This window comes from Mustela nivalis (assembly GCF_964662115.1).
Source record: "Mustela nivalis genome assembly, chromosome: 6".
NCBI lineage: Eukaryota > Metazoa > Chordata > Mammalia > Carnivora > Mustelidae > Mustela > Mustela nivalis.
Window position 1 is genome coordinate 21,625,707 of NC_139025.1, and position 24,417 is coordinate 21,650,123.

The 24,417-nt window shown below is 40.8% G+C and overlaps 1 protein-coding gene across 1 annotated transcript in view; it reads right to left on the minus strand.

Annotated features, from left to right (window-relative positions):
- Positions 1-7,026: 7,026 nt before the first annotated feature.
- Positions 7,027-24,417, minus strand: part of SEL1L (SEL1L adaptor subunit of SYVN1 ubiquitin ligase) — a 55,113-nt gene continuing 37,722 nt past the window's right edge. Inside the window, exons 13-21 of the mRNA XM_082734895.1 lie at positions 23,604-23,681; positions 22,242-22,304; positions 20,887-20,974; positions 20,413-20,561; positions 19,482-19,647; positions 18,846-18,920; positions 17,697-17,869; positions 13,677-13,805; positions 7,027-11,241 (exon numbers count right to left, since the gene is read on the minus strand). Of these exons, the coding sequence (XP_082591021.1) occupies positions 11,032-11,241; positions 13,677-13,805; positions 17,697-17,869; positions 18,846-18,920; positions 19,482-19,647; positions 20,413-20,561; positions 20,887-20,974; positions 22,242-22,304; positions 23,604-23,681 (1,131 nt within the window). The 3' untranslated portion in view covers positions 7,027-11,031. The remainder of the gene's footprint in view (positions 11,242-13,676; positions 13,806-17,696; positions 17,870-18,845; positions 18,921-19,481; positions 19,648-20,412; positions 20,562-20,886; positions 20,975-22,241; positions 22,305-23,603; positions 23,682-24,417) is intronic.

Genomic DNA, 24,417 nt, shown 5'->3' on the forward strand with positions numbered 1-24,417 from the left:
TGGGACCAACCCAACCTAGTCATCTCCCGCTCACGCCTCTGGTAAAACTTCCCAGGGTTGATAGGAGGCAAAATCGGGTCAACTTCTCAACCAAGAAAATTCCAACATTATCACTTTTCCGTAAATCAGACACTTCTGGGAAATTTGTCTCTTAGTCCTCAAGTCTGGTCTTCCTGAGGGCACTTGCGTGAGATTTTCCATGTTGTTTCTTCCAGTTCTATTCCCGATTGAAATTGCTTCACACCCACAACGAGGGCTGCTTCGGTCTGTTTCTCAGCTTCTTGTGGGTGTGGAAGGAAGAAGACGGGAAGACGGAGGGCGAGGAGGCCTCGGGAGGCAGCGTGCCTGCGGATGGACCCCTGGGAGCGCGTCTTTGCTTCCCATGTCCTCGTGTCCAACAGCAGGGCAGACGGGACGGCACATGGGGTTGTCGTCAGACAGCCTCTGCCTTCTACCTCAGTGTTTTATTTTTTCAAAAAGATTTTATTTATTTATTTGACAGACGGAGATCACAAGTAGGCAGAGAGACAGGCAGAGAGAGAGGAGGAAGCAGGCTCCCTGCCGAGCAGAGAGCCCGATGTGGGGCTCGATCCCAGGACCCTGAGATCATGACCTGAGCCGAAGGCAGAGGCTTTAACCCACTGAGCCACCCAGGTGCCCCTACCTCAGTGTTTTAAAAAACAAAAGAGCACAAGGGAGCAAAGAGACTGCATCGATGATGCCAAGTCGAGGCCCAGATGATAAACAGTGAAGTGGGAGGGTGGGCAGAGGAGTGCGGTTGGGGGTGAAGGGACACGTTCAGCGCATCTCGAGGGCCCTGTACAAGAGGCAGGGGCACCTTCATTTGACAATCCAAGCTGTATTTGAGGAGCATCCAGCTTTGTCTCAGCATCTTCAGAGGGAAGAGCTCACTGAGAGCAGTCAAAGCATCAAGGTGGGACAATGGACTAGAGATGGATGAGGGAACACATTTAAGTATAGCCTGGGGTCTGGACCTAAGTCTGTCCCTGGGTGCCAGCTTCCTGTGAGAGCCTGAGGGGCAGCTACAACACTGAAGGAACTGCTTCACGAATGTGTCTCTTCAGGGCAGGAGCCCACCGTGTTGCTGATTTGGAGCCAATGAATGGAATGGGGCTGAGGGACACATCCCCCCGTGGGGAGTAACTCTGTGCACTTTGGGGCAGGGGCCCACATCATCCCCGAGGAATATCACCCACCGGAGAAGACAGGAGACACTACGCGAGTTAACAGGAGGTCCCAAGACCGGGTCTGAGTCTGCTCGGAGACTCTCAGCAACTAAATGGAAGGAGTTTGAGATGGAGCAACATTCGCACACAGAGGGTGGTGCCCGGAGCCAAAGAAATCAGAGTCCCGTGTGATGATCTTTTTCCCTCGGGGGCGACAGGATCTGTGAGAACCCAGGTTTGGTTAGAGAGGAGACCGTGGAGTAAGAAGGGCCAGGTCGTTGGGATTTTGGCAGCAAGCTCAGGGAGGGCTTTAGCCTATCGTGGTGAGCTACGGAGAGCTCTTGAGCAGAGCAAATGTGTGTCTCTTGCAAACTGTTTGAGGAAGATGAGTCTGGTCTACAGGGGAGACCGAAGGGGAGGGCAGCAGAGATCACACAGAGATGCTAAATGGTAGGATTGGAAGATTTTCCCCAGCTCCCCATGAATAAAATCTTAATGCTACACATTCACTGTGTATCTGTGTCTGTGCTGGGGTCCTCTGGAAGGTGACAGCCCATTGTAATATCGAAGACTTTTTACATACTCCCTCCCCCCACAACAACAGAAATTTCCCCCCTTTGGGGACCAAGTCTCCCCTATTGAGAATACATGGTGTGAGGTGACTGTATTTGTTTCTTTGGAACAACAGACTGTTGTAACGACAAACACGGTGGCTTAAAACAGCCGAAGTTTATCGTTTGACAGTTCTGGAGCCTGGAGGTCCAAAATCAAGGTGTCAGCTTGGGAGGGCTTTCCCCAGGCCCTAGGAGGGAATTGTTCCTTGACCTCTTCTAGCTTCTGGTGACTCTGGGTACGTGCTGGCTTGTGTCTGTGTCACTCCAATCTCTGTCCGTCTTCACATGGACTCTTTTCTCTGTCTTCTCCTTTTCTATCAATGCCAAGTCTCCTGTCTTTCTCTCAGAAGGACAACCTGTCATGGGATTTAGGGCCTGCCCAGATGACCTAGAATATATCATGTGGAGATTCTTAATCTTTTCTAGAAAGAGGTCACATTCACAGTTGCCAGGATTAAGACATGAAAATGTCTTCTGGGAGGGGTGCCTGGGTGGCTCAGTGGGTTGAAGTCTCTGCCTTTGGCTCAGGTCATGGTCCTGGGGTCCTGGGATCGAGCCCCACATCAGGCTCTCTGCTCAGCGGGGAGCCTGCTCCCCCCGCCCCTCTCTGCCTGCCTCTCTGCCTACTTGTGATCTCTCTCTGTCAAATAAATAAATACAAGCTTAAAAAAAAAATAAATGTCTTCTTGGAGCCAGCCACCATCGAACCTGCCACAGTGGCTAAAATATTTTTAGGGGACTCTAGCCTTGTGTCAGTGAGATAAGCAAAAAAGCTCTAGGAACGTTTCACAGCTCACAGTGCTGGTCCGGTGTGGTCATTCAGGTCCTACGGGGCTGCTAGCAGTTATAAGGATTTTGTTGGGGGAAGCCAGGGAGGACAGGACCTTCAGATTTCCCCCAACCCCAAAAAAGGCCTCATTTTTCCTCTTCCGTCCTCTTCCTCAGGTGTAGCCCTTTGGTGCCCTCTCGTGGATCTTGTGGTAACTACACAGCTTCAATTTTCCAAGGAAAAGATTCAGATTTTAAATGATCCACTCTGAGAGCCACAGAATACCAAACAACAGCAGAAGGGACTTGGGGTAAGTCCGTCCACAAATTCAAACACTAACCGAATTGACTTGTGTGTCAGGCATCATGCCAAGCTCTGGGTGAGTCCGACGGAGATGGTGTCTGTCTAACGTGGATTTACCGACAGGGAGACTAAGCCCGAAACACCTGCTGTGAGTCATCAATGATTAAGAAGTGCTGTAAAGGGAAACACAGGGGGAGGCACAACAGGTGAGCCAGTCTTAATGTGGGGATGGGCAAGGAATCCAACAAAGCCAGGGGCGAACACCGCGCAGGCACACACTCCCTGCTGGAGTCACTCCTCTTTTTTGCCAGCTCAGCTGTTTCAGGAAAGCGGATGTGGGAGGTCTCGTGCAAAACCTGGAGACAAATCAGGTAGAAGCATCTACAGTTACATTAGAAGCTCTTAAAAATTGAAATTAGCTTTGGTTGTGAGCTCTTGAGGGCCGTGTCTGATTCGCCGCGTCACCCTCTTTCCCCATCATTAATAGCAGGACGTGTATTTAGATAACTTCTAAAGCAAGTGAAACCCTGTGTTATAAGCTTTAAGACTGACTTTTTTTTTTTTTTTTAAACATAAAATAACTCTGCCTGTAAATTCTTTGGAGCTAAGCACTTTTGGTCAATGGAATATGTCATTTCTACCACGAAGTCCTTTAAGAACTGGGTGTCAGTGGAAAAATAACTCAATTCCATTGCTTTTGGCATTCGTGACCTCCAATGGTTGCACAAAACCTTAATGACAATCCCTTGGAAGGGGTCTCACAGTGCATATGTAAAGTATATTTGCATATGCCACCCACCTGCTGCGGGGACAAGAGCCCAGGGCAGAACTCCTCTCCCCTCCTGATGGTGGAGGTGACAGAGTCCTTACCCTCTTCCTTTGCACTGCAGGGCCATTTGGTGTGGTCAGGACTGATCACTAATTTCTTCTACGAAGGGATGGCGCACCTTTGGAGAGACAATGGGAAAGCAAGAACCATCTTCAGGCCAGGCAGACGGTGTGGGAACCCTTCCTTTCTGCATCTGTCCCACTTGTCATCATGACTCTTAGACCAGAACAATGACTCATCAGTAAAAAGCCCCTTTTATTTGTAGTGATAAGTCTGCTGGGATGCAATTTAATTTTTCTTTAGTTATGGTTGGGGTTTCATCCTGTTTCTTGGGGCTTTCTTCTATTTCAGTGCTTTCAGGCATAAAAAGCCTTGTTCCTAACTTCTTTTACTGTGTCTGGTGAGACCTAATAGATCCTTCTTTGGTTTAGCCAACCCGAGGACACAAAGTATCAGTCAAGTAGTTACGTAGTTTAATTGCTTTTAGGTTTCAAGTGAGCAAGAAAATGCAGAAACCAACTAAATAAACTTAATCCTTCTTCAATTGCTTTTTTTTCTTGACTTTGAATTCATAGAGACAGCTCCAGTGTGGACAGTCCCACTTACGGCACTTTTTAAAAATTTAGAGTCAAAATAGGGACTGTAGGGAAACCTTGCACTGTTTTCATCTTCGTGTTCTGGGAGCGAATTTCTGCGCATTGTATAAGATGTCACTAGCCAGAGAACACTGTCCAAATAGTATGGAAAAGAAAATAATATATTTGTGTTGGTTGAAAAAATTCCAGTAAATTCTTTACTAGGACATAAGGGTAATAAGACCAGCTGGGTGATTCTTCTACCTCCTCCGTCCTCCTCTCTTGCACAATCAGGATTAGTTTCTATTTGTTGTAAAAAATTTCATTTAGAACAAAAAGAAAATTCAATTAATGAAATATTTCTAAAAACAAAAAACAAAAAACAAAAACAAAACCCCAAAAGGCCTGGGGAATGAGTAGAGAAGCCCAGATGTGCCAACTCTGAAACCCACAGCTGTGCTTGCAGATCTTGAAATAAATCTGTTTCCAAAAATTGAGGTTTCTGTTGTTCATATTTAAATTTTCAATCATGCAAAGCATAAATGACATCTTTATGTTCCAAGTTCAATTCCTCTTTAGGATACTTGAAACTCACACCTAGCACTTACAAGACTTATGAGATATCCTTTTTAATCCTGACAGGCTATTTCTATAGGGAGAAATCAAAGGGAAACTGCACTGAGCAGCAACAGAATATAATTGTATGAATGCTCTGAAGTCAACTAGCTGACCACATTCTACAAGAAAAAAAAAATTGTGGAGTTTTAAGAGTTTAATACACAATTCAGCATTAACACTAGGTCATCTTTAAAAGAAAGTAATTCAGACCAAAAATATTTGGGCACTAGGAAAATCAAGAGTCTGGCTCAAAATGTAATACTAACAAAGTTGGTAGAATTTTCAAGATCCAGTCCTAAGAGTAAGCCGATGACTTTCTAAGTGGTGGCAGACATGACATGGGAAGAAATATGTAAGACCCATAACACAACAGCACCTTCTTTTGAACTGGCAGATTCTAAAGCTCATTTTTCCTTGCCTAAAAAAAGGTTTTTTTTTGTTTTAAATTGTTAAATTGTTTTAAATTGTTAAATTTGTTTCTAGTACAGAATTACTTCCAATTATTTCCTTGCATGTATTCACATATATGAATGCTACATAGTATTACTGTGTGTTCCATAGTATTAGCAATGTCCGGGTTAGTATAACTAATCAAAATTATTATCATAAAGAAGTTATAGGAGAGAGGCTGTTTCTCAACCGGTTGCAGACCGAGGACTCCTTTTTTTTCTTTTTTTTTTTTAAGATTTTATTTATTTATCAGAGAGAGAGAGGGGGAGAGAGCGAGCACAGGCAGACAGAATGGGAGGCAGAGGCAGAGGGAGAAGCAGGCTCCCCGCTGAGCAAGGAGCCCGATGTGGGACTCGATCCCAGGACGCTGGGATCATGACCTGAGCCGAAGGCAGCTGCTTAACCAACTGAACCACCCAGGTGTCCCCCGAGGACTCCTTTTAATGACTTCTCCGAAAGAGGCTAAGTGATAAATGGGCATCATATCAACCCCAAGCTGAATGGTCAAACCGTTGCAGCCCTGATGTCCAATTTCCCCACATTAATTACAACCAAGGTCAGTCAAGGTCAAGTGGGGTGGCTGATTGTACTCCCAGAAGCAAAATTTGAGATCCAGTTTCTCACTTGCCTCAATTTGCATCATCCAGACATTTTATCCAAGGATCTGATGCTTCAAAGCTGGAACATTTTAGCTCAATTTACTTTTTGAGTTGGCTGCTAGGAAGTTGGGCCAGATTTGTAGCCCATTTCTAACATGCATCTTGTGCGCCAAACTCACTCTTGGTTTAATGTTGTTTTTCACTTCCACTTTACCTAGGTCGTCTTACTTAACCCATGTAAACTTTATCATTGTGTGTGGCTCTTTAAGCCCTCTCTTAAGAACTTTTTGGGGGGCGCCTGGGTGGCTCAGTGGGTTAAGCCGCTGCCTTCGGCTCAGGTCATGATCTCAGAGTCGTGGGATCGAGTCCCGCATCGGGCTCTCTGCTCGGCAGAAAGCCTGCTTCCCTCTCTCTCTCTCTCTGGCTGCCTCTCCGTCTACTTGTGATTTCTCTCTGTCAAATTAATAAATAAAATCTTTTAAAAAAAAAAGAAGAACTTTTTGGGATGAGGCAATGAATAAAGCACACTTTAGATACATTTCACTATATATCACAGGCTAATTCAAGTCAAAGACCTCAGAGATTTAAGAAGTGGTAATAGAGGGACATCTGATTGGCTTTGCCAGTAGACCCTTGATCGCAGGGTCATGAGTTTGAGACCCATGTGTGTGTCGAGATTACTTAAAAAGTGGCAATACAGTCAAACAGGTAAGGGAATTAAGAGGTACAAACTTCCAGTGATAAAATAAGTAAGTCACGAGGATATAATGTACAGCATAGGGAATATAGCCAATAACTTTGTATAATGACATACGGTAACTAGACATTGTGGGGATTTTATAATGTTGAAAAGAAGTAGCATTTTTTAGCAAATTCATGTTGTCCCCAGGGCAAAATTCAACTTACAAAAATCAATTTGGAGAGTGAAAAGTAAATGAAAGATGGATTCAATCTGCCCCAAATGAATGTTCCCAGAAGCTTCTAAAATTTCGGAAAGGTTCATCAAAAATGGAGTCACTCGGATTTAAAAAAAGAGTCTGACTGGAAGGGTGCTTGGTCATGGCACATTATGGCATACAGGATAACCAGAGGTGGATTCTTTATTTCACAAGTTTCAAGATACAGTACAAAACGAATCTGTACATCTCTCTATTAACAGGATTTGTTTACACAATTATATTACACTTCACCAGCCTTTATACCGTATTTAATTAAATACAAAAAAAATTTACAAAAAAGTCTACCATGGTGTTCCTTCCACTGCCAGCTTATGGTCTTTTTAAACTTCTCCTAAATATTGATAGTGGTTATACCTTGATCATATCGATATTATGATTTCTTTTTTTTAATCAGAGACTAGTGTCACCTTGTTGTCATTCCAGACAGGAAAAACCGTGCATGTGAGATGACTTCCTGCACATGGCCAGGATATCCTTCTCATGCACACAGAATTGGGAGTTTTGCTTTTGCAAACAGTCATTTGAAAACACAAATCATTTTTACTTGGGGATATTTTAGATCTTCTTGAAATACCAAGTGAAAGGAGAATTTTAGCTTCAAGGACTACTACATATTCAAAAATCAGGTAGTGGCTCAGACAATACGGTGTTCAGAAACTTTCTATCTTCTTTTATACTGGAGAGCAATGACTGAGGAAAAAGATTTTCATGAAAACAGAAGTTTCTTTTGCTTTATTTCTTGCATTCTTCTAGTCATAATATTGTGCAATACATATTAAATTCACTTCCAGAACAAATACTAGCTGTCATCGGGGCAAAAGTAGCCTGCATTGCTTTTCTTGGCAGGTAAAGGGGCTGTTTATCGGACGCTGTTTGTTTTGAAATGTGCATGTGAAACATTAGTCCAAACCTCTGTATAGGAAGTGTTCTGTGATGGAGCTAGACGCTAATACACATGCTCCACACACGAAGGGTTGTGGTTTCCATTCACAGGCTTGCATGCATACATCCAAAATGCTGGTTTGAAGAACAAATAGAAGGAGCAAAGAAAGGAGGGGAAAATGAAACAAACAAACAAAAATCCTATGCAAAATACTTAAGTTTCTTGAGGCAACAGCAGCTCTTTAATTAAATAAAGCATCAGATCATGGTCAGATCAGGGTAGAAGTTTCTACAGCTTCCCAATGGTACGGAGCTAGAACAGCTTAGCAGTAAAACTTTCACAAATTAACCTTATATGCACAAGGGTAACAAAACCTCAAGTGTATTAAGGTAAATGATTCCAAAGTTAATCTCATTCACGTGCTAAAATAATGAATCTTGGGGAAAAAAGGGCATTTACTTTTTCTGTGCCACTGAATATTAACCAAAAATAAGATAAGCCTTACTCTGAAAACAGAAACAAAAATTTCAACTACAGAAAGAAAAACAAAAAACCCAAACACCAATGCTACCTTTGTAACATAAAACAGAAGCAAATGGATGGTCTCAAGTCTCTGAAACAGTTGACTAACCACAAACCAAACGCAGAGGAGAATATAAGCTAAGTACTACTGTAGTCACCTTCCAAGGCAGGAAGACAGGCTAAAGGGGTCAGGAGACAGGCCGCCACAGAGAAATGAAACTGCACTCAATCTGCTAACTCTAAATTCTAACATTAAAACTCCTGAATCCCGGAGTTAGTTTAATGTCACTGACATTAACTAGCTTTAGTTACTGTCATTTTATTCAAATGGATGCCATTTGATTAGGTAAGTATTGAGCATTATTTTAGGAGAAACACCAAACCCAGTTCCTACTTGCCTAGGTATTATGTCCCACGAACAGAGAAGAAAAAGGGAGCAAAGTATTTTGAGACAGTTGTAAGGACTGGAGTCATAAAGCCACAGAATGAAGTTATTCTAAACATACTGTTCAAATTTCCCGGAGCAAATGACCCAGGGAGCAAGGAAACAAGCCAGGAAGAGGCTAGGTAGAGTATACAAAGGACAGGGCAGGTAGTGGTCAACTAGCAGGAGGTTTGTTATTGCATGAAGAACATGACCGTGCCTTCCATTAGGTAGCGCGCGCTGCTTTTGGAAATGTCTCTTCAAAGCACGAGTGGAAGGAGGTAAAGCTAGAGATAAAAAATGTGGCTAAAGAAATCCGGTGGATGGACGGTGGAGGGGGAGAAAGGGAAGCTCGGTGGTCTCGGAGGCTTTGCAAACAGTTAAATACATTAAAACAGTTCCTTTGAAATGAAACGTGGCTGCTCCTGTGAACTCTACTCATCTTTGAAGGGTGGGAAGAGGCAGTGGTGAAGACACCAACACACTGCACCAACTGCCCTCATTCTCTCTCAGCCTAAGAGGTCAAACCTGTCTTCCTATTTAAAGAGCTGCCCAGAGCAACAGGACCCTCTGGAGGGTCAAACCTCCTACCTCTCGGATATGCTCCTAGACACATGGTTCTGTGGCCACCTCTTCAAATTTGGAAGCAATTATGTGGGAGTCAAGTTTGCTTACCAGGTTTCTCATAATACTCTAAACACACACAAAGAGTGTATGACTTCACATTGAAAGCCTTCATGTTCATTACAGACTCATTAAATCTAGTTCCAAGTGCAACCCCAACTTCAAAAACCAAAGTCTTACAACTCTACAGGTAAACTCTTCAAGTTTTCTGGCAGATGAGGGATTATGGAAAAAAAGAGTAGAAAGGTTACTATAAACAGACTGAGGTCAGGAGGCAGAGAAAGCCTGCTCAGGTACTAATGTAGTCTCAGACTAGACATAGGCTGGTGAATACCACCATCTGACAATAAAAAGAAATACAAATTCGGTGTAAGTTTAAATTTCTTCATTTGGAGGATATGGGAGGTCTTCGATTTTCGTTGTTGTTGCTGTGCTCCACACTATTTGTCCAGGCAATTTTCAAGTGTCATAGCCTTGATTTTCCTACAGTTACCGGTGGGCGGGTGGTGCATAGGATAGCTAAGGAAGTGGCTGACTTTCTACTAAAATAGAAAACTGCAGAAGTAAAAATCGACCTGAACAGTATAAACAGGCTTTGGCTTTCCTCAACCACTGAGTTTAATGCATCTTAGATTCTCTGAGTTTCAGTTTGATAATGGTAGTCACTGTAGGCCACATCCTGGCAATCGTGTTTCAAATCTAGAGAATTCAGGAGGGTGAGATCTGTTCTTTTGCAGTAAAAAATGCAAAGGAAAATGGAACAAATGCTTCATCTTTCGGGCAAGTGTGTCTATCTTCTTGGTACCCCACCCAGAGTACTTTCATACGGTTTTCTAATTTCTCCCACTTAGTCCATCCTCTGGCTTCTGGATCAAGGCTCTGTATACTCAAAACAAACAAGCAAATTACACTGAGTAAGTGGGGGCAAATTCACATGTTAGCTTAAGGAGTCAGTTCACAATGTTTTATATATTCCATTCCAGAGAAGGGAGTTCACATAAAACTCTTTAACACGCCTTTCAGTCTCTGAAGGATAGCAGTATGGTAGAAAGTAGGACAATCACCAATAATAAGAAACCTCCCCAGCCTTCCCTTTTAAAATAACCAATATGTTGAGTATGTATATTTGCATGTGGATTGGTAAAAGTTTCTCAGTTATTGCAGTTCTGAAACGATCTGAAGACTTTGTTTTTGTTTTTGTTTTTTTACTTAAAAGGCCAAGTTCTGTTTTTAGACTTTCAAACATGTTAAGGTTAAACTTGCGACTAACTGGTTTGTCCTTTTTACAGTGATCAGTTTTTAGTGTTGATGCATAAGACCTTAAAGGTGGTTGACAGAAGAACTTATGCACATTGAAAGAATGACCGAAAGGACCCAAGAAAGACAGCTGGGTACAGCAGACATTGAGTGTCTCATATGTTTCCAGAAAAAAATGGGGGGCCCACTGAGAGCTGTTATTCTGAACGGCACTGAAACAAACATTCAACTCAGTTTAGGTGAGAGTTACTTATCCCTGAAAATAAAGGCATCAGATTCTAAGCAGCTTTAGGAATTCAATGCTTCCTTGTGCCTCTTCCAGGAGGTGACCGCTGATCCGAAGTCCGGTATCAAATGCAAGTGTTCTCAGTAAACAACTTCCTTGGTTGTCACTGCTCATGGCTGGACATAGCGGCTGTTACTGAGGCGGCTGCTGCTCTGGCGGCCCCTCCTGCTGTGCTGGCACCGGCCGGGGCCCCGGGGGCCTGGGCAGAGGCATGTCTTGGTGCTGCCTCTGCCTGTACGCTATAACTGTTCCCAAGAGTAACGCGATGATGGTCATGAGGTAAAGGTCCCACTCAGGTCCCAAAAGCTGGTCCATGTCAAGCTGGGTGAACATATCTCGAATCTTAATGAGAATAATATAAAAATCATTATGATCACTAAGATGGCAGAGAAGGAACTAGGAAAAAAGTTACATCACAAATTAGAGATGAATACAGAACTTATTAAAATCATTGGTTTTAGGAACACTTTGCAATGCAGTTTTAAAAAAATGGCTTTAAAAGCCTTCAACTGAAACAAAAAATAATGCTGTCTCAGGAACGGAGTTATTATTTTTTAATAGTAGGTAATACAAGTATCTAACAGGGTTCCTTTCCATCAGTAATCCAACCTATTCGTTTCCTACCATTTTTCACGGAAAATATTTGCAAGGAATACTGGGGATAGGGAGAGCCAAGGGGGGAATGATCAGTATCCCGACACGCCCGTCACCCAGCTGAGCACCCTGTTCTCCTGACCGCAGGAGACTTCACATCTTCTCTCATGTAACTGATGATGGTAGGAATCCCAGTGTTCAACAGCTGAATGACTAGTACTTTTTAGAGAGGATTTAACTAAGTCTTTAACACCTGAATTTGAACTTAAAAGTTATGTTCTACGTCTAAGATACTTTGTTTTAAGTGTCACTTAAGAGGAATCATCACTGGTATTTTTGGACTGCTACCTACCTACAAAGGAAATAAACATGGGGTATAATCCTTTAGATGAAATGAAGTTATATTTAAAAATGTCCCCATCATATATATATTTGTAGGTGCAGGTGCTAAATTTTTCTGGAAAAAGATTATAAGAAACTCTTAACCGTTTCCTGGGGTGGGACCTGTGATAGGAGATTTTGTGTTTTCTGTATTGTCTGACTTTCTCATTCTTATCTTGCTTATTACTCTCTTTTTTTTAGTTGGAGTGTAGGATGGTAGGATTATGGAGCACTTTACCCTCTTCTTTATACTTCTGAATTTAAAAAAAACAACAAAGACTGAATAAGGCATGACCAAATCCTAGACTATAATCAGCAGTTTCTTAGTCCTATAAACTGTGAAAGAAAAGTGTCTGAAATAGACCTGAGAGAAAGAGCAGGCCGCCCCACCGTTAGCTTTTCAATTAAAGGAACAAAGACTGTTTCCATTACTGGAGGGTACAGCACGCCTGGTTATGAATTTGCTGTGACAAATGTACAAGCAATCCGGAGGATGGAGTCTGACACCTCTGGCCCCGGAGCACCAAGCACAGAGGCCCTTGGCGGCACAGGATAGGGTTAAGGAAGGGGCATCATGGATTCCAATTATATCTGTGTCACAGGAGGAGAAGCCCATTCTGGAATTGAATACTGATGCTCTATCAAGCTGTCCTGAAAGATTTACAAAAGGTTAAAATATCCTCCTATCCTGGTCTGGAATGAACTGAAGTTAAATAGCTCTTGATTCAGCATACATCTTAGGACTTTCAGAGTTAAATCCTGTACCATTATGAGGGAGCAAGATAAACCATATGTAAAAGAGGAGAACCCTGGAGCACCTACCCAGAAATACAGGTAACTGAAGTTAGTGGTTTTGAAAGGAATGGGGAACCCGCCTCTGATCTGGGTTCTACCAGTAGCTTATTTAAGTAGTTCAAAGTAATTTTACAGAACAAAGTTCTAGTGGTGTTTTGAACATATTTCACACTAGGAGCAGAACCTGAAGTACAGCAGCCTGGGCAGGTTCTCAGGTTCTACTTCTTCCCTTTTTAAAACTTTTCTTTTAAGGGACTGCTCTGAGTCACTGCGGGGCAGTTGTCTGACTTACTATTTACTGAATTTAGTTAACTACTCTTTCAGATCGCCAAGGGTTGGTCTCAGTTTTCTCTAGACCAGAAGACACCTGCATCAATGAAAACTGCTTCAGCACCCAGAGCCACTGTCCAATGCTACCTGAGAATGGACTGCTCTGTGGTTGCCGTCACCCCATGCCTGATGCAATATCCTGGACTTCGCCTCGGGTTAGAAGGGACGGCACCAGACACTGGCAGGACACTCCTCCCCTTTCCCTGAACTTTTTAGATACAAACCTCTGGAGTGAGCAGCTTACGTCATTTATATTTTAATTACAAGAGGCATGGAGGGTGGCCTGAATGGCTCAAATGACCAACTCTTGATTTCGGCTCAGGTCATGATCTTCTGGTCTCGGGATGGAACCCAGCTCAGGACCCACAGTCAGCAGGGAGTCTGCTTGACGATTCCCTCCCCTCTGTTCCTCCCCCCATTCATGCATACTCTATTGCTCTCTAAAAAAAGATTTTATTTATTTATTTGACAGACAGCGATCATAAGTAGTCAGAGGCAGGCAGAGAGAGAGGAGGAAGCAGACTCCCTGCTGAGCAGAGAGCCTGATGTGGGACCCAATCCCAGGACCCTGGGATCATGACCTGACCTGAAGGCAGAGGCTTTAATCCACTGAGCCACCCAGGTGCCCTAAAATAAATAAATCTTAAAAAAAAGAGAGAGAGACATGGAACACTTACATTTGTTTCCCGTATGTACTGCAAGAAATACACCACACCCAATTTGCAGAGTGCTAAGAAGACTGGTACTTGTGCATCTGGGCTGGCTTCAGCTGCCATGTCATAAAAACGTTTTGCAAGGTGAATGTCCTAGAATATAGGCAATAAATCAGAATTCATCTCTTGTCAAAGTAAATAAAAATATTATTTAGTTTATATATTTGGAAATCAGTTTATATACTTAGAGCATTTATTTTACCTTTCAAATTTTCATTTTAAGATTTCCCGTACCTAAAGGAAAAACCCAACCTGTAACTGGATAATATTTAATTATCTGCTTCATTTAAAAAAATTTAACTGAAAAATTTTAAGATTTAGCTCATGTTCCTCCTGCCTCATGTCCTACTTCCGTGCAGATGTGCTGTCTACAGCTGCTTTCCTATGCATAACACAGGTCAGGCTCAAGATTTCCAGGGGTCACCTGTAAGTCTCAAGTTAATTTTTCTTACTTAAAACTTCAGTCAGTATAATCAGTTTCTGGTTTCAGTTTGGAGCGGTGATCTTCAAACCTGGTAACATGCTCACGATTTTTCAGAGCTTGCTTGCATATATAGTGTTAATAAGGGATTCCCATTCTGCATTTCCCTGCCTTAGACATATTTCTGTAAAAGGTGAAACAAGTCATTATGAATTCTGGTCCAGACTGGAGTGTTCTGCATGCAGATAAAAGCCAAACTACACAGTGGGATGCTGTGAAATTTTCGTTTTACAACCTCACCTTTTCCATGCCCTGACTATTGTCAAAGACCAAACTCCAAGGAAAGAATTCCATGAGGCATGGGAAAGAGAGGCTAAACATTAAAAAGGACTTTTTCCACAAAGTTCAATATAAGCATTTACATTCAGCTGTTCCCTAAACTGTCACTAGGGTGTGTCATTAGTTAAAAAGAAGGTTCTCTTCTGTTACTAACAGTAATAGTACAACTTGATTTTTTAAAAAAAATATAACAAGTTTTTTTTGGACTGCCACATTTTTCAAGATCATGGACCAAACTTTATGTGGTAACATCGACTTCTGTGTGGGTGATTTAGTAATTAAATCTTATCAATTACATTCTGGTTTACTCCATGTAACCAATCTTCATTTAACCCTCAATATTTTTCTAGCTGTACTAGATGCTGGACTGAATAGTTTTTAGTAGTATGAGTGAGTGCTTCTTTCTCTAAAAAAAGGTGACCATAATGTCTTACAAAAATTAATGGAATCATTTTAATTTTTATTTATGATTAATTACTCTTTAAAGCTGCATCCCAGAGTTCCCTCCCCCAATTCTTATCTATGAAATTCTGTGCTTATTATCATATCATAGTCTTTATTCACAAGAATTTATATAAGCTATACATTATATTACAAATTAAATTATGAGAATACACATTGATTAATTTTCTTGGCTTCTATTCTATTACAAAAACAGACTGTTAGAGTTTCATTATTTTAAGTCTGATTGCTTTACGTAAATTATTATGGACTGTATTCCATAAAACCGTAACTTATGTGCAATCTTTATATTAGTCGCCAAGCACATATTAATTTTATTTGAATTTTAAAAATGAAGTCAAGAAAATAGAATTAAAAAAATGAAAAAACGAAGTCAGACTTGCTGACAGAAGCAAAGTCTGGTCTGGCTGACTGGTCTGTCAACTAAGAGAGGCTTCAGTAACTTGGTAACATGGCAGACTCTTCCTCAAGCTGAATGCACTCGGCCTGCAGTTCCACAGTCTTGATAAAAACTAATATTTAAGTTTCTAACATTAATATAAATGTAAAATATAAAAATTTACATACTGCAATTTAAAAATTGAATATTCAAATGTGGTAAAATAAAAGGCACTTGATCAAAAAATAGTGCATTAGCAAAATGAAAATGAACAACTTGCTTTTAAGCACATTAGGTCAATCAAGTATCTCTAAGTGATAGAGGGAGGAATATAATTAGTTATTTGATAAATCTTGGTAAAACTTTTTGGTACTCCACCTAGAAGCTGAGAAAGTGAATGGTTCCAGTGACCAGGGAATAAGTACATCTTTTGCAAGTCTCTCGTTTCTAACTCTTTGCTTTCAACAAGATTGAAGGGGGACCTAACCAAGTTGTCAGTGATAGATCGCTGGAAATAATCTTAATGACAGATCACTCTGATTTCCAGCACATGTTACAGACTAAATGTTTGTGTCCAACCTAAATTTCTATGTGGAACCTCTACTCCCTTATGTGATGGTTGGGATTAGGAAGTGAGTCTCTGGCACGTTATCAGGATTAGATGAGGTAATGAGGGCAGAACTCTCATAAATGGGATTAGCATCCTTCAAAGAGTCTTTTAAGTGCTTGCTGCTGCTTTACCGCTCTCTCCTCAGGTAAGGACCAAAGCCAGAAGATAGCCGTCTCTGGCCCAAGAAGTAGCGCCTCCCCAGGCACAAATCTGCTGCCACCCCACACTGTAACTTCTCAGCCCCCAGAACTGTGAGAAATCCTGTTATTTAAGCCCCATGAAGAAGACAGCATGTAGCTCTAAAGCAGTTTAAGGAATTAAGTGACTTTGCTATAAGATTCCTCCCATTTATACTTGTTGATGTGAACAAGATTCCAGGCATATATTTATAAAAATGAAAAATGAAATTCATGCTAAATCTACTCAATAATCTTTAAACTAATTTTTAAAAGAGTCTCCATTCATCTCATCAAAAGATACAAGTTCAGTAATTACCACAAAATTAAAATTTTTGTGAAATTTATAGTATTATGTTGATTTATTCAATACTGTATTGATAACTAACCAACTATGACTAATAATATCTCGTGAATTTTTTTTTTTATGATTTTATTTATTTATCAGAGAGAGAGGGGGAGAGAGCGAGCACAGGCAGACAGAATGGCAGGCAGAGTCAGAGGGAGAAGCAGACTCCCTGCTGAGCAAGGAGCCCGATGTGGGACTCGATCCCAGGACACTGGGATCATGACCTGAGCCGAAGGCAGCTGCTTAACCAACTGAGCCACCCAGGCGTCCCAATCTCGTGAATTTTTCTTAACACTTAAGCCTATGATCATAGGAAATAAAATTTAAAATTTGAGTTCAACATACTTTGTTTCAGATTAAGTATGATCGACTGATCAGTAAAATATAAATTCAGGAAGAAAAGGAAAAGATATCATTTTCATTTAATAAGTTTGCTGTGTATTAAAAAATCAATAATGAAGACATTAAAATTTTGGTATTTAGAGTAATTCAATCATTTTTTTAAAAAGTGTTGGTGCTTCATATAGCTAAAATTTAGATCCTTTGGAGCTTATGATGAAAAAAAAATTTTTTTTTTAAAGATTTTATTTTTATTTGTCAGGGAGAGAGAGGGAGAGAGAGCGAGCACAGGCAGACAGAATGGCAGGCAGAGACAGAGGGAGAAGCAGGCTCCCTGCTGAGCAAGGAGCCCGATGTGGGACTCGATCCCAGGACGCTGGGATCATGACCTGAGCCGAAGGCAGCTGCTCAACCAGCTGAGCCACCCAGGCGTCCCTGATGAAAATTTTTAATGCCAAATTAAAAATGTGTAGGAGAAAACACAGTTTTTCAAAATCCCATTAAGGGCATAAAGGCAAGAACGTGAGAATGGTTCTAAAGAATGTTAGACTATATTAGAAAGGCAGAAGACTCAGAAATACATTAATCAGTAGCAAATGTCTTGTTTCAAAATGAGAAACAATAGAACACGGTTGAATACGGACAGATGGTTACTCAAATAATGAGTTACCGATGGAGGCAGCTCTGTATTTCTGTTTTAATCAGTCTGTTTTTGGCTCACTGTCCTAAACATAGCAGTGTGTGTTTGATGATGAGAGATGGGCTTCTGAAATATTATAAAACTGTCTCATAACTTAGAACCTAAAATCTGAGCACATTTCAAAGAAAGCCTATTTTCCATAAAAATGCAGACGATTCCCCCAAATCACAATCACACCATTCAAACATTTGTTTTGAAGCAACACTCACCTGCTTAATGCCTAGTCCTTTCTCATGCATATATCCCAGATTAAACATAGCTTGTGCACTGTGTTGCTGCTCCGATGCTAGACGATAATGAATAAATGCAGTCTCGTAGTCTACATCAGTGCCAAAGCCATAGAAATGGTAGTCTCCAAGCTTAATTCTAGCCACGGTATAGCCTTAAACAAAAATTAAATGCAAAAGTGCCAATAAATAAAGTGTGTTTTAAATAGACAAAGTGTTATTTCTCCTCCTATTAACATGTTTACATAAAATAGACTTTTAATTTTTAGCACATAAACTTTACAACTAATCCTTTAGCTAAGCTATAAATTCAGTAAAGACTTAAACTAGAAAAAGGCTTTTTAATAGTCAACAGGAGGTAAAACAAGCTGGGCGGTAGTCCTTGTTTCATCAGCCTGCTCTTCACATGAGCATGTTCTTGTCTATCACGCATGTACACTGTAAGGTAGTTCACCTGGCCCACTGTTCAGGTTTGAAGAAGGGATGACCAGGCAATGTTGAAAGAAGTATACAGAAAAAATATTCAAACAGAAAAAAGGGGAAAGGTTAAAATCTTTTGGGGTTTTAGACCAGTATTTTATTATATATTCTACTCAATTCTCATTTTACGCAGCACACTGGCCTCAAACTAAAAACCAAAGAGTAAGCCATAACACGATATAAATGTCCAGTACAAAGACCTCACAGTTCAATTTAGGAACCTGGGCACTAGAACTTCTGTTGTTTTTTTTTTTTTTAAATTTTTTTTTTAAAGAGTTTACTTATTTATTTATTTAATTTATTTTATTTTGACAGAGATCACAAGTAGGCAGAGAGGCAGGCGGGGGTGGGGGAAGTAGGCCCTCTGCTGAGCAGAGAGCCTGATGTGGGGCTCCATCCCAGAACCCTGGGATCATGACCTGAGCCGAAGGCAGAGGTTTAACCCACTGAGCCACCCAGGCGCCCCTAGAACTTCCGTTTTAAGAATAACTAACTCGTGATACAAACAAGGTAAGCCATATTGGGTCTGTCTGCTTAACTTCAAGTTGGCGAATGACATTACTCAGTTTTTTGCGGGAGATAAAGCAAATTGGAGACCATGGAGAAAGGTCCCCGGGGGATGCTCTTACCCAGAGCGGAGCGGCCACTCACCTTGCGAGGCGGCCCTGTTCCAGTGCAGCAGAGCTCTGGGGTAAGTCTCGTTCTCCCCCACAATGGTGGCTTCCCCTATGGGGCAGACGATATAAATACAAATCAGGCACTTAAGAAGGACAGGCACTGGACTTTTAGGTTTCATTTACAAGCCAGGGTGTAAACATTACTTAAATAAGAATTGGGATATGGCAAAGACTGAACGAAAAAATCATTGTATTGACATCAAACCAGTATTAGAATAAAATACGGAGTTCAAAGGACTCACTGCCTCAATCCAGGACGCATTATTTCCTGCAGCACGCTGTATCCACAGAACTAATAAGGAGACTAACTACTGAGCTGCTTCTAAGGACCTCTGTATTGCTGGAAAAACAATATTGTTATATGTGCTGTATTTTGAAAGATGGATTTACTAGAAGAAGTTAACTCTGTGATGAATGGCAAATCGATTTCTATTGTCAACTCTAACATATAAAACTAACTTGGCTGGCTTCGGGAGCTGAGGGAAATGACTCAAGCACGTATGTTATTCATGTCTATTTACAACAATAAAGAAGTTTCTTTGTGGCTTTCCGCTTTAAACATGAACAGATGATGGGATGTGAGCCAAGGTGGGGCGGCGGTGAGCCTTACTCTGATCGAGAATGAAGGCTGCATTGCTCTGCGCTACCTCGTAGCCCTGTTCGGCCAGCAGGAGGTACTGGATCACGGCGGCATTATAGTCGCCGTCTTTATAGCTGTTATAGGCCGTCATAAGCCTCTCGGACCAGCGGCCTCGTTCACATACATTCTTGAACAACTGTGAGAAGAGGAGAAGAAAAACCCGTAAGAAAATAAGGAACATATGCCAGAAAATCAGTTTTGCACTTTGGCTTCCAGTGACCGTTAGGCTACCTCTGAATCTCTGGCAGCTTAATTAAATATATACAGAAGTCTGGGATTTTATTTGAAGCTTTCAGTTTGTCTTTAGAAGAGGCTTATAAAAATAACAGTAAACAATTATATCCATTACTCTCGCCAGGCACTGTTCTAGTGCTCGCTTTAAGTACAGTACGTACAGAATTCGCCTTAAAGCTCCCATGAGGTCATGGGGAACACTCCATGAGGTAAGTCCTATTAATGGCCCCATTTCACAACCAAGGAAACTGAAGCACAGGGTGGTCTGGAAATTGCACTAAGCATTCATCAAATGCCAACCTGAAGTGCCACTTATGAGAGAGCTAAAGAGACGTTCCTTTGGGGAGACAACAGCATTCCCCTCTACCACAATCATTCAACACAGACTTTTTTGGTGCTGCTTCAGATGCTTTCCAGGTGCTAGAGAGTGCACACAACACCCCCTGTCCTTATAAACGGACTCTAGTGAGGAGAACCACATGAGATCAACAAGCATGACAGTGACACACCGGCCCTGAGTCTTCCCTCAGTGTATCAAAGCTAATAATGGGTTGAGTTTGTTTCTACTTGAGACGAAATCATGGCAAAGAAAACCAGAATTAAAATGACAGACTTTCCACTGGGGACAACTGATGTCCTGTGTATGAGTCTGTGGAAAAGCCCTTACCTCCACTGCAGTGTGACACGATCGCATCACACCTGTGCCGCTGGCGTGCATCTGTGCTAGGTTATAGAAAGCCAAGATATGGCCTCCCTGAGAAGCTAAATTAAAATACTTCAAGGCCTGTTTATAATCCCTCTTGACTCCAATGCCATCTGTAACGAAAATCACACGAAAGGTCAGAAATAGTCTTAAAAAAGATTTAGCTGAAGCACCAGAGAAGCCTTACATAATGAGTAAAATTAAATGAAATTCAGAATTCTTACTCAGGAAAGATGTGAATCTTACTAATGCAGATTAGTATATTAATACAGATTAGCATAATTTACAATGAAAAACGAGATGCACAAATCACTGGATTGGGAGAATATTCATCAGCCAGAATGCGATAGCTCTCATTTCCATATCACAGTGGCATCTAGTGGGTAATGAGTAATGCGGGTCTTGGGATATCCAGCGTTTGATGCCAATGTTACTTACTATAGTACATAGAGCCGAGCTGCAGTTGCCCATCCACCCAGCCTTGCTCAGCAGCTTTCTGGAAATACTTTAGTGCGAGATCATAATTCTGCAGGAAAACAGGTCACATGACCACACGATGAGAAAACTCAAAAGACTGATCTACTCAGAAGTTAGAAGAGTCATTCATTAAAAAGAGTTAAGAAAACACATACAAGATATTCTCAAAGAGCCATTAAAAAGACTACCTTCTTTTTATAGTTTTTATAATATACAGATAGTAGTCTATATCACAGAGGAGTTAATATATTTAAGACTGTGAACAATTCATTTGTTCACTCTCAAAAAGCCTACATAATGCTCATTCTGGTTCTTTGAAAAAACCTTGGAACACAAGACTAGGACTTGTGAAACACTTGTATCTTTCCTATTAACCAAAAAATCTTTTTGAAACGTCAATTTTTCTAACATTCAATAAGGAAAATTATTCTCTCCTCATTCATTCTTTCCCTGTGTAGCTTATCAAATACTGTATGATTATTAGATTTCAAATATTATACCTATCCATGGAGAAAAATTAAAACAAAGATCAGTACTGAATTTTTGTGTCCTAAAATGATAGAAGGAATCAAAATGAGAACACACTACTGTTTTCTCTGCTAAGGAACACCTATAGATTAGAATCCTAAACTTAACTACAGGCCCATTAAATACATTTGACTTGGAAAGATCATACAGAGAAGAGGGCAGCAAGGAGAATCTCGGGGCGTACAACATGAGGAAGTAGTACAGAAGAATGAGAAGCAATGGCCTAGGAAAACCAAGAGAACCTGCAGAATTCCAGGGCAGAAAGAGTTTAAGTGACATAGAATCAAGAAGTCAACAGGAGTTGACATTTGGGAGGTTACTGGTGACTTGCAGAGAGCGGTTACCTGGGGCAGAAGTCTGACTGCTAAGAGCTAAAAAGTGAGTGGTAGTCACTAATACAGTTCACTCTTTGGAGAAACCTGGCTTTGTAGTGAAGGACTGGAGAGAAGAGAAGTAGTAACTAGAAGAAAAGGAACAAAACAGAAAGATTTCTCCCTTGAAATGGGAGAAACAAGCATTTTCTTAGGCTCAAGTGAAGAAGCCGGGAGGGAGAAGTCTTAGAGAGATGGAAGCATAGGTGGGGTAGAGAGCATAGACAGCATGAGAGACAGCTTCACATCTTCAGTAAAAGTGCAAGACACAGAGCCATTCGAAGAAGGCAGTTAGTATGGTGGGTACTGGGTACTCAGAGAACAGTAAAAGTTTCAGCTTTTCCTATTTCAGTAGATACTTCCCTACCTCACCAGCTGACTGCCTGCCTAAGTCAGAATGTTAGACTAAAAACTTACAACTTGAACTCCTCTTCCATAGAGGTAAGCCATTCCAAGTCCACTCTGTCCAACTGGGTTGCCCTGCAAACCAGAGACAAGAGTGAAAGGATTCATTAGAAAACAAAACAAAAAAAAGAACAAATAACAGGCAAGATTAAATAACTACCAAAGTAGTAATTTACAAGCATATTCAAGAAATGTCTTTGCGTTTTTCAATTCAAAATTCTCCTTCCCATCAGGCTAAATGAAATACTGACTTTCAGAGATTTGGGGGGGAGGGGGTCTTCAGTAATTTGCTGAAAAAGAGGAAATAGTACATTTATCTAAAATTAAATTTTGGTGACTTACCTTATGACCACCTGTTCCACGAGTTTACGAGAGAAAACATGACTACTGTATTTCTTCTTCTTAAAATTAAAAGTAGGTTACTTTTTGGGTAGTTTTTCATTGGTAACCTCCCTCCCCAATAAAGAAGGAAGATGCCATCGTGTAAAGTCAACCACCAGGTAAAACAACAATATTGGGATCAGGTGGCAAAGATAACACTTAAGATTACTGGAGTGCCACAAAACAAAGATAATCAATTGTTTTAAGACCTGAAAGAGAAAAATCTAAAATTCAAACTAAACTCGGACGGGTAGAGGCATCTTTTAAAAAGTGTCACAGCATCCCCTTGGGAAATACTCAACTGACATTTGGAACTAAAGTAATACATAGCCGGTGAGGAAATAAACGTACACACTGGAGGCATACAGTCTTAAAAATTCATATATAGGGGCGCCTGGGTGGCTCAGTGGGTTAAGCCTCTGCCTTCAGCTCAGGTCACAATCTCAGGGTCCTGGGATCAAGCCCCACATCAGGCTCTCTGCTCAGCGGGAGCCTGCTTCCCTCTCTCTCTCTCTCTCTCTTGCTTCTGTGCCTACTTGTGATCTCTGTCTGTCAAATAAATAAAAAAAAAAAATAAAAAAAAATTCATATATAGTTTTCTCTGGGGCAAAGAAAGCCCAAGTTGTATATTTATGATTATCAAAAGTACCCAGTACTTTCCAAAAGGAAAGCTCAAGTTGCCATACAAATAGGGCAAAATCATAATATCTCTCTTTGCATTAGTAAAATCAGTATTTCTCCAATGAGGAAACTTCTCAATGAAATTGAAACAGAGGTTTAATATTCAATCATTTACACCCCCCAAATAAATAGCTTTTTATTGGAAATATTTTTTTTCTAGCCAGTCCATTCCCATTAATCTCATCTACATAAGTGCTTTCAGTCATTTCAGGCATGAGTTGGTTATGACTAATCCTTCAGTGTAATAAACTTACTTATTAAAATAATAATAATATGGCACACATTTCAATACACTGAGTCATGAGGTCTTACCATGTCAGCAGCTTTCTTAAAGTAGTGAAGAGCTGTCTCATTACTTTGTGGAACAATATCACTTCCCTCTGAATACATCTGAAAAACAGAACCTAATTTTATTAAAAATTATACCCTTCTCACCTATAATGTATTTCTATCTCATCTCATTCTGGTTTTTGTTAAGTATCATGAAATCTTGGAACAGTTTAAAATTCCCCATCAGATATTTTAAATTCAAAAGTAAAACCTTTAAAGTAAACAATATTATTATATCCTCTTTGTCATAACAAATTTGTTACTTTTCTATAAACATGAATATATTAAAGTCAGTTCACAGATCAATCTCAGGAGGAGAAAACCTTTTATTCAAGGTGAATCTTTTCTCTCACTCTATCCCAGGGCAGTCAAATGGCTGGAGAGTTGCTTGGGGTCAGTGATCACACGAGAGAAAGGGTGCTACTGACAGTGCCCGCTTCCCTCTCTCTTCCACCACGACTTCCCTCAGGGTAAGAACTAGGGTAGGCCTTAGGTTCAGGAAAAGAAATAACTGAAAAGTTATCTTAAGGTTTCAAGCACTAAATGACTAGAATACCAGGTACAGAACATGATAAAAGGTCCAAGAGAAAGAAGAACAGAATGACTGAGGCTGTTTTCATCCACGTATACATTTAGAAAACGGCAATGAAAATCTTTTTCTGAGATGGGGTTAATTAGGAATTCAGAACAAGAACTGAAAGGGCTAGAATGGAAAGCTCTTAAAGGCTTAACAAAAATAGATGGGGAATCCCGATTCTGATGCAATAATAGCGGGGACGTCCACATGTCTGGTTCT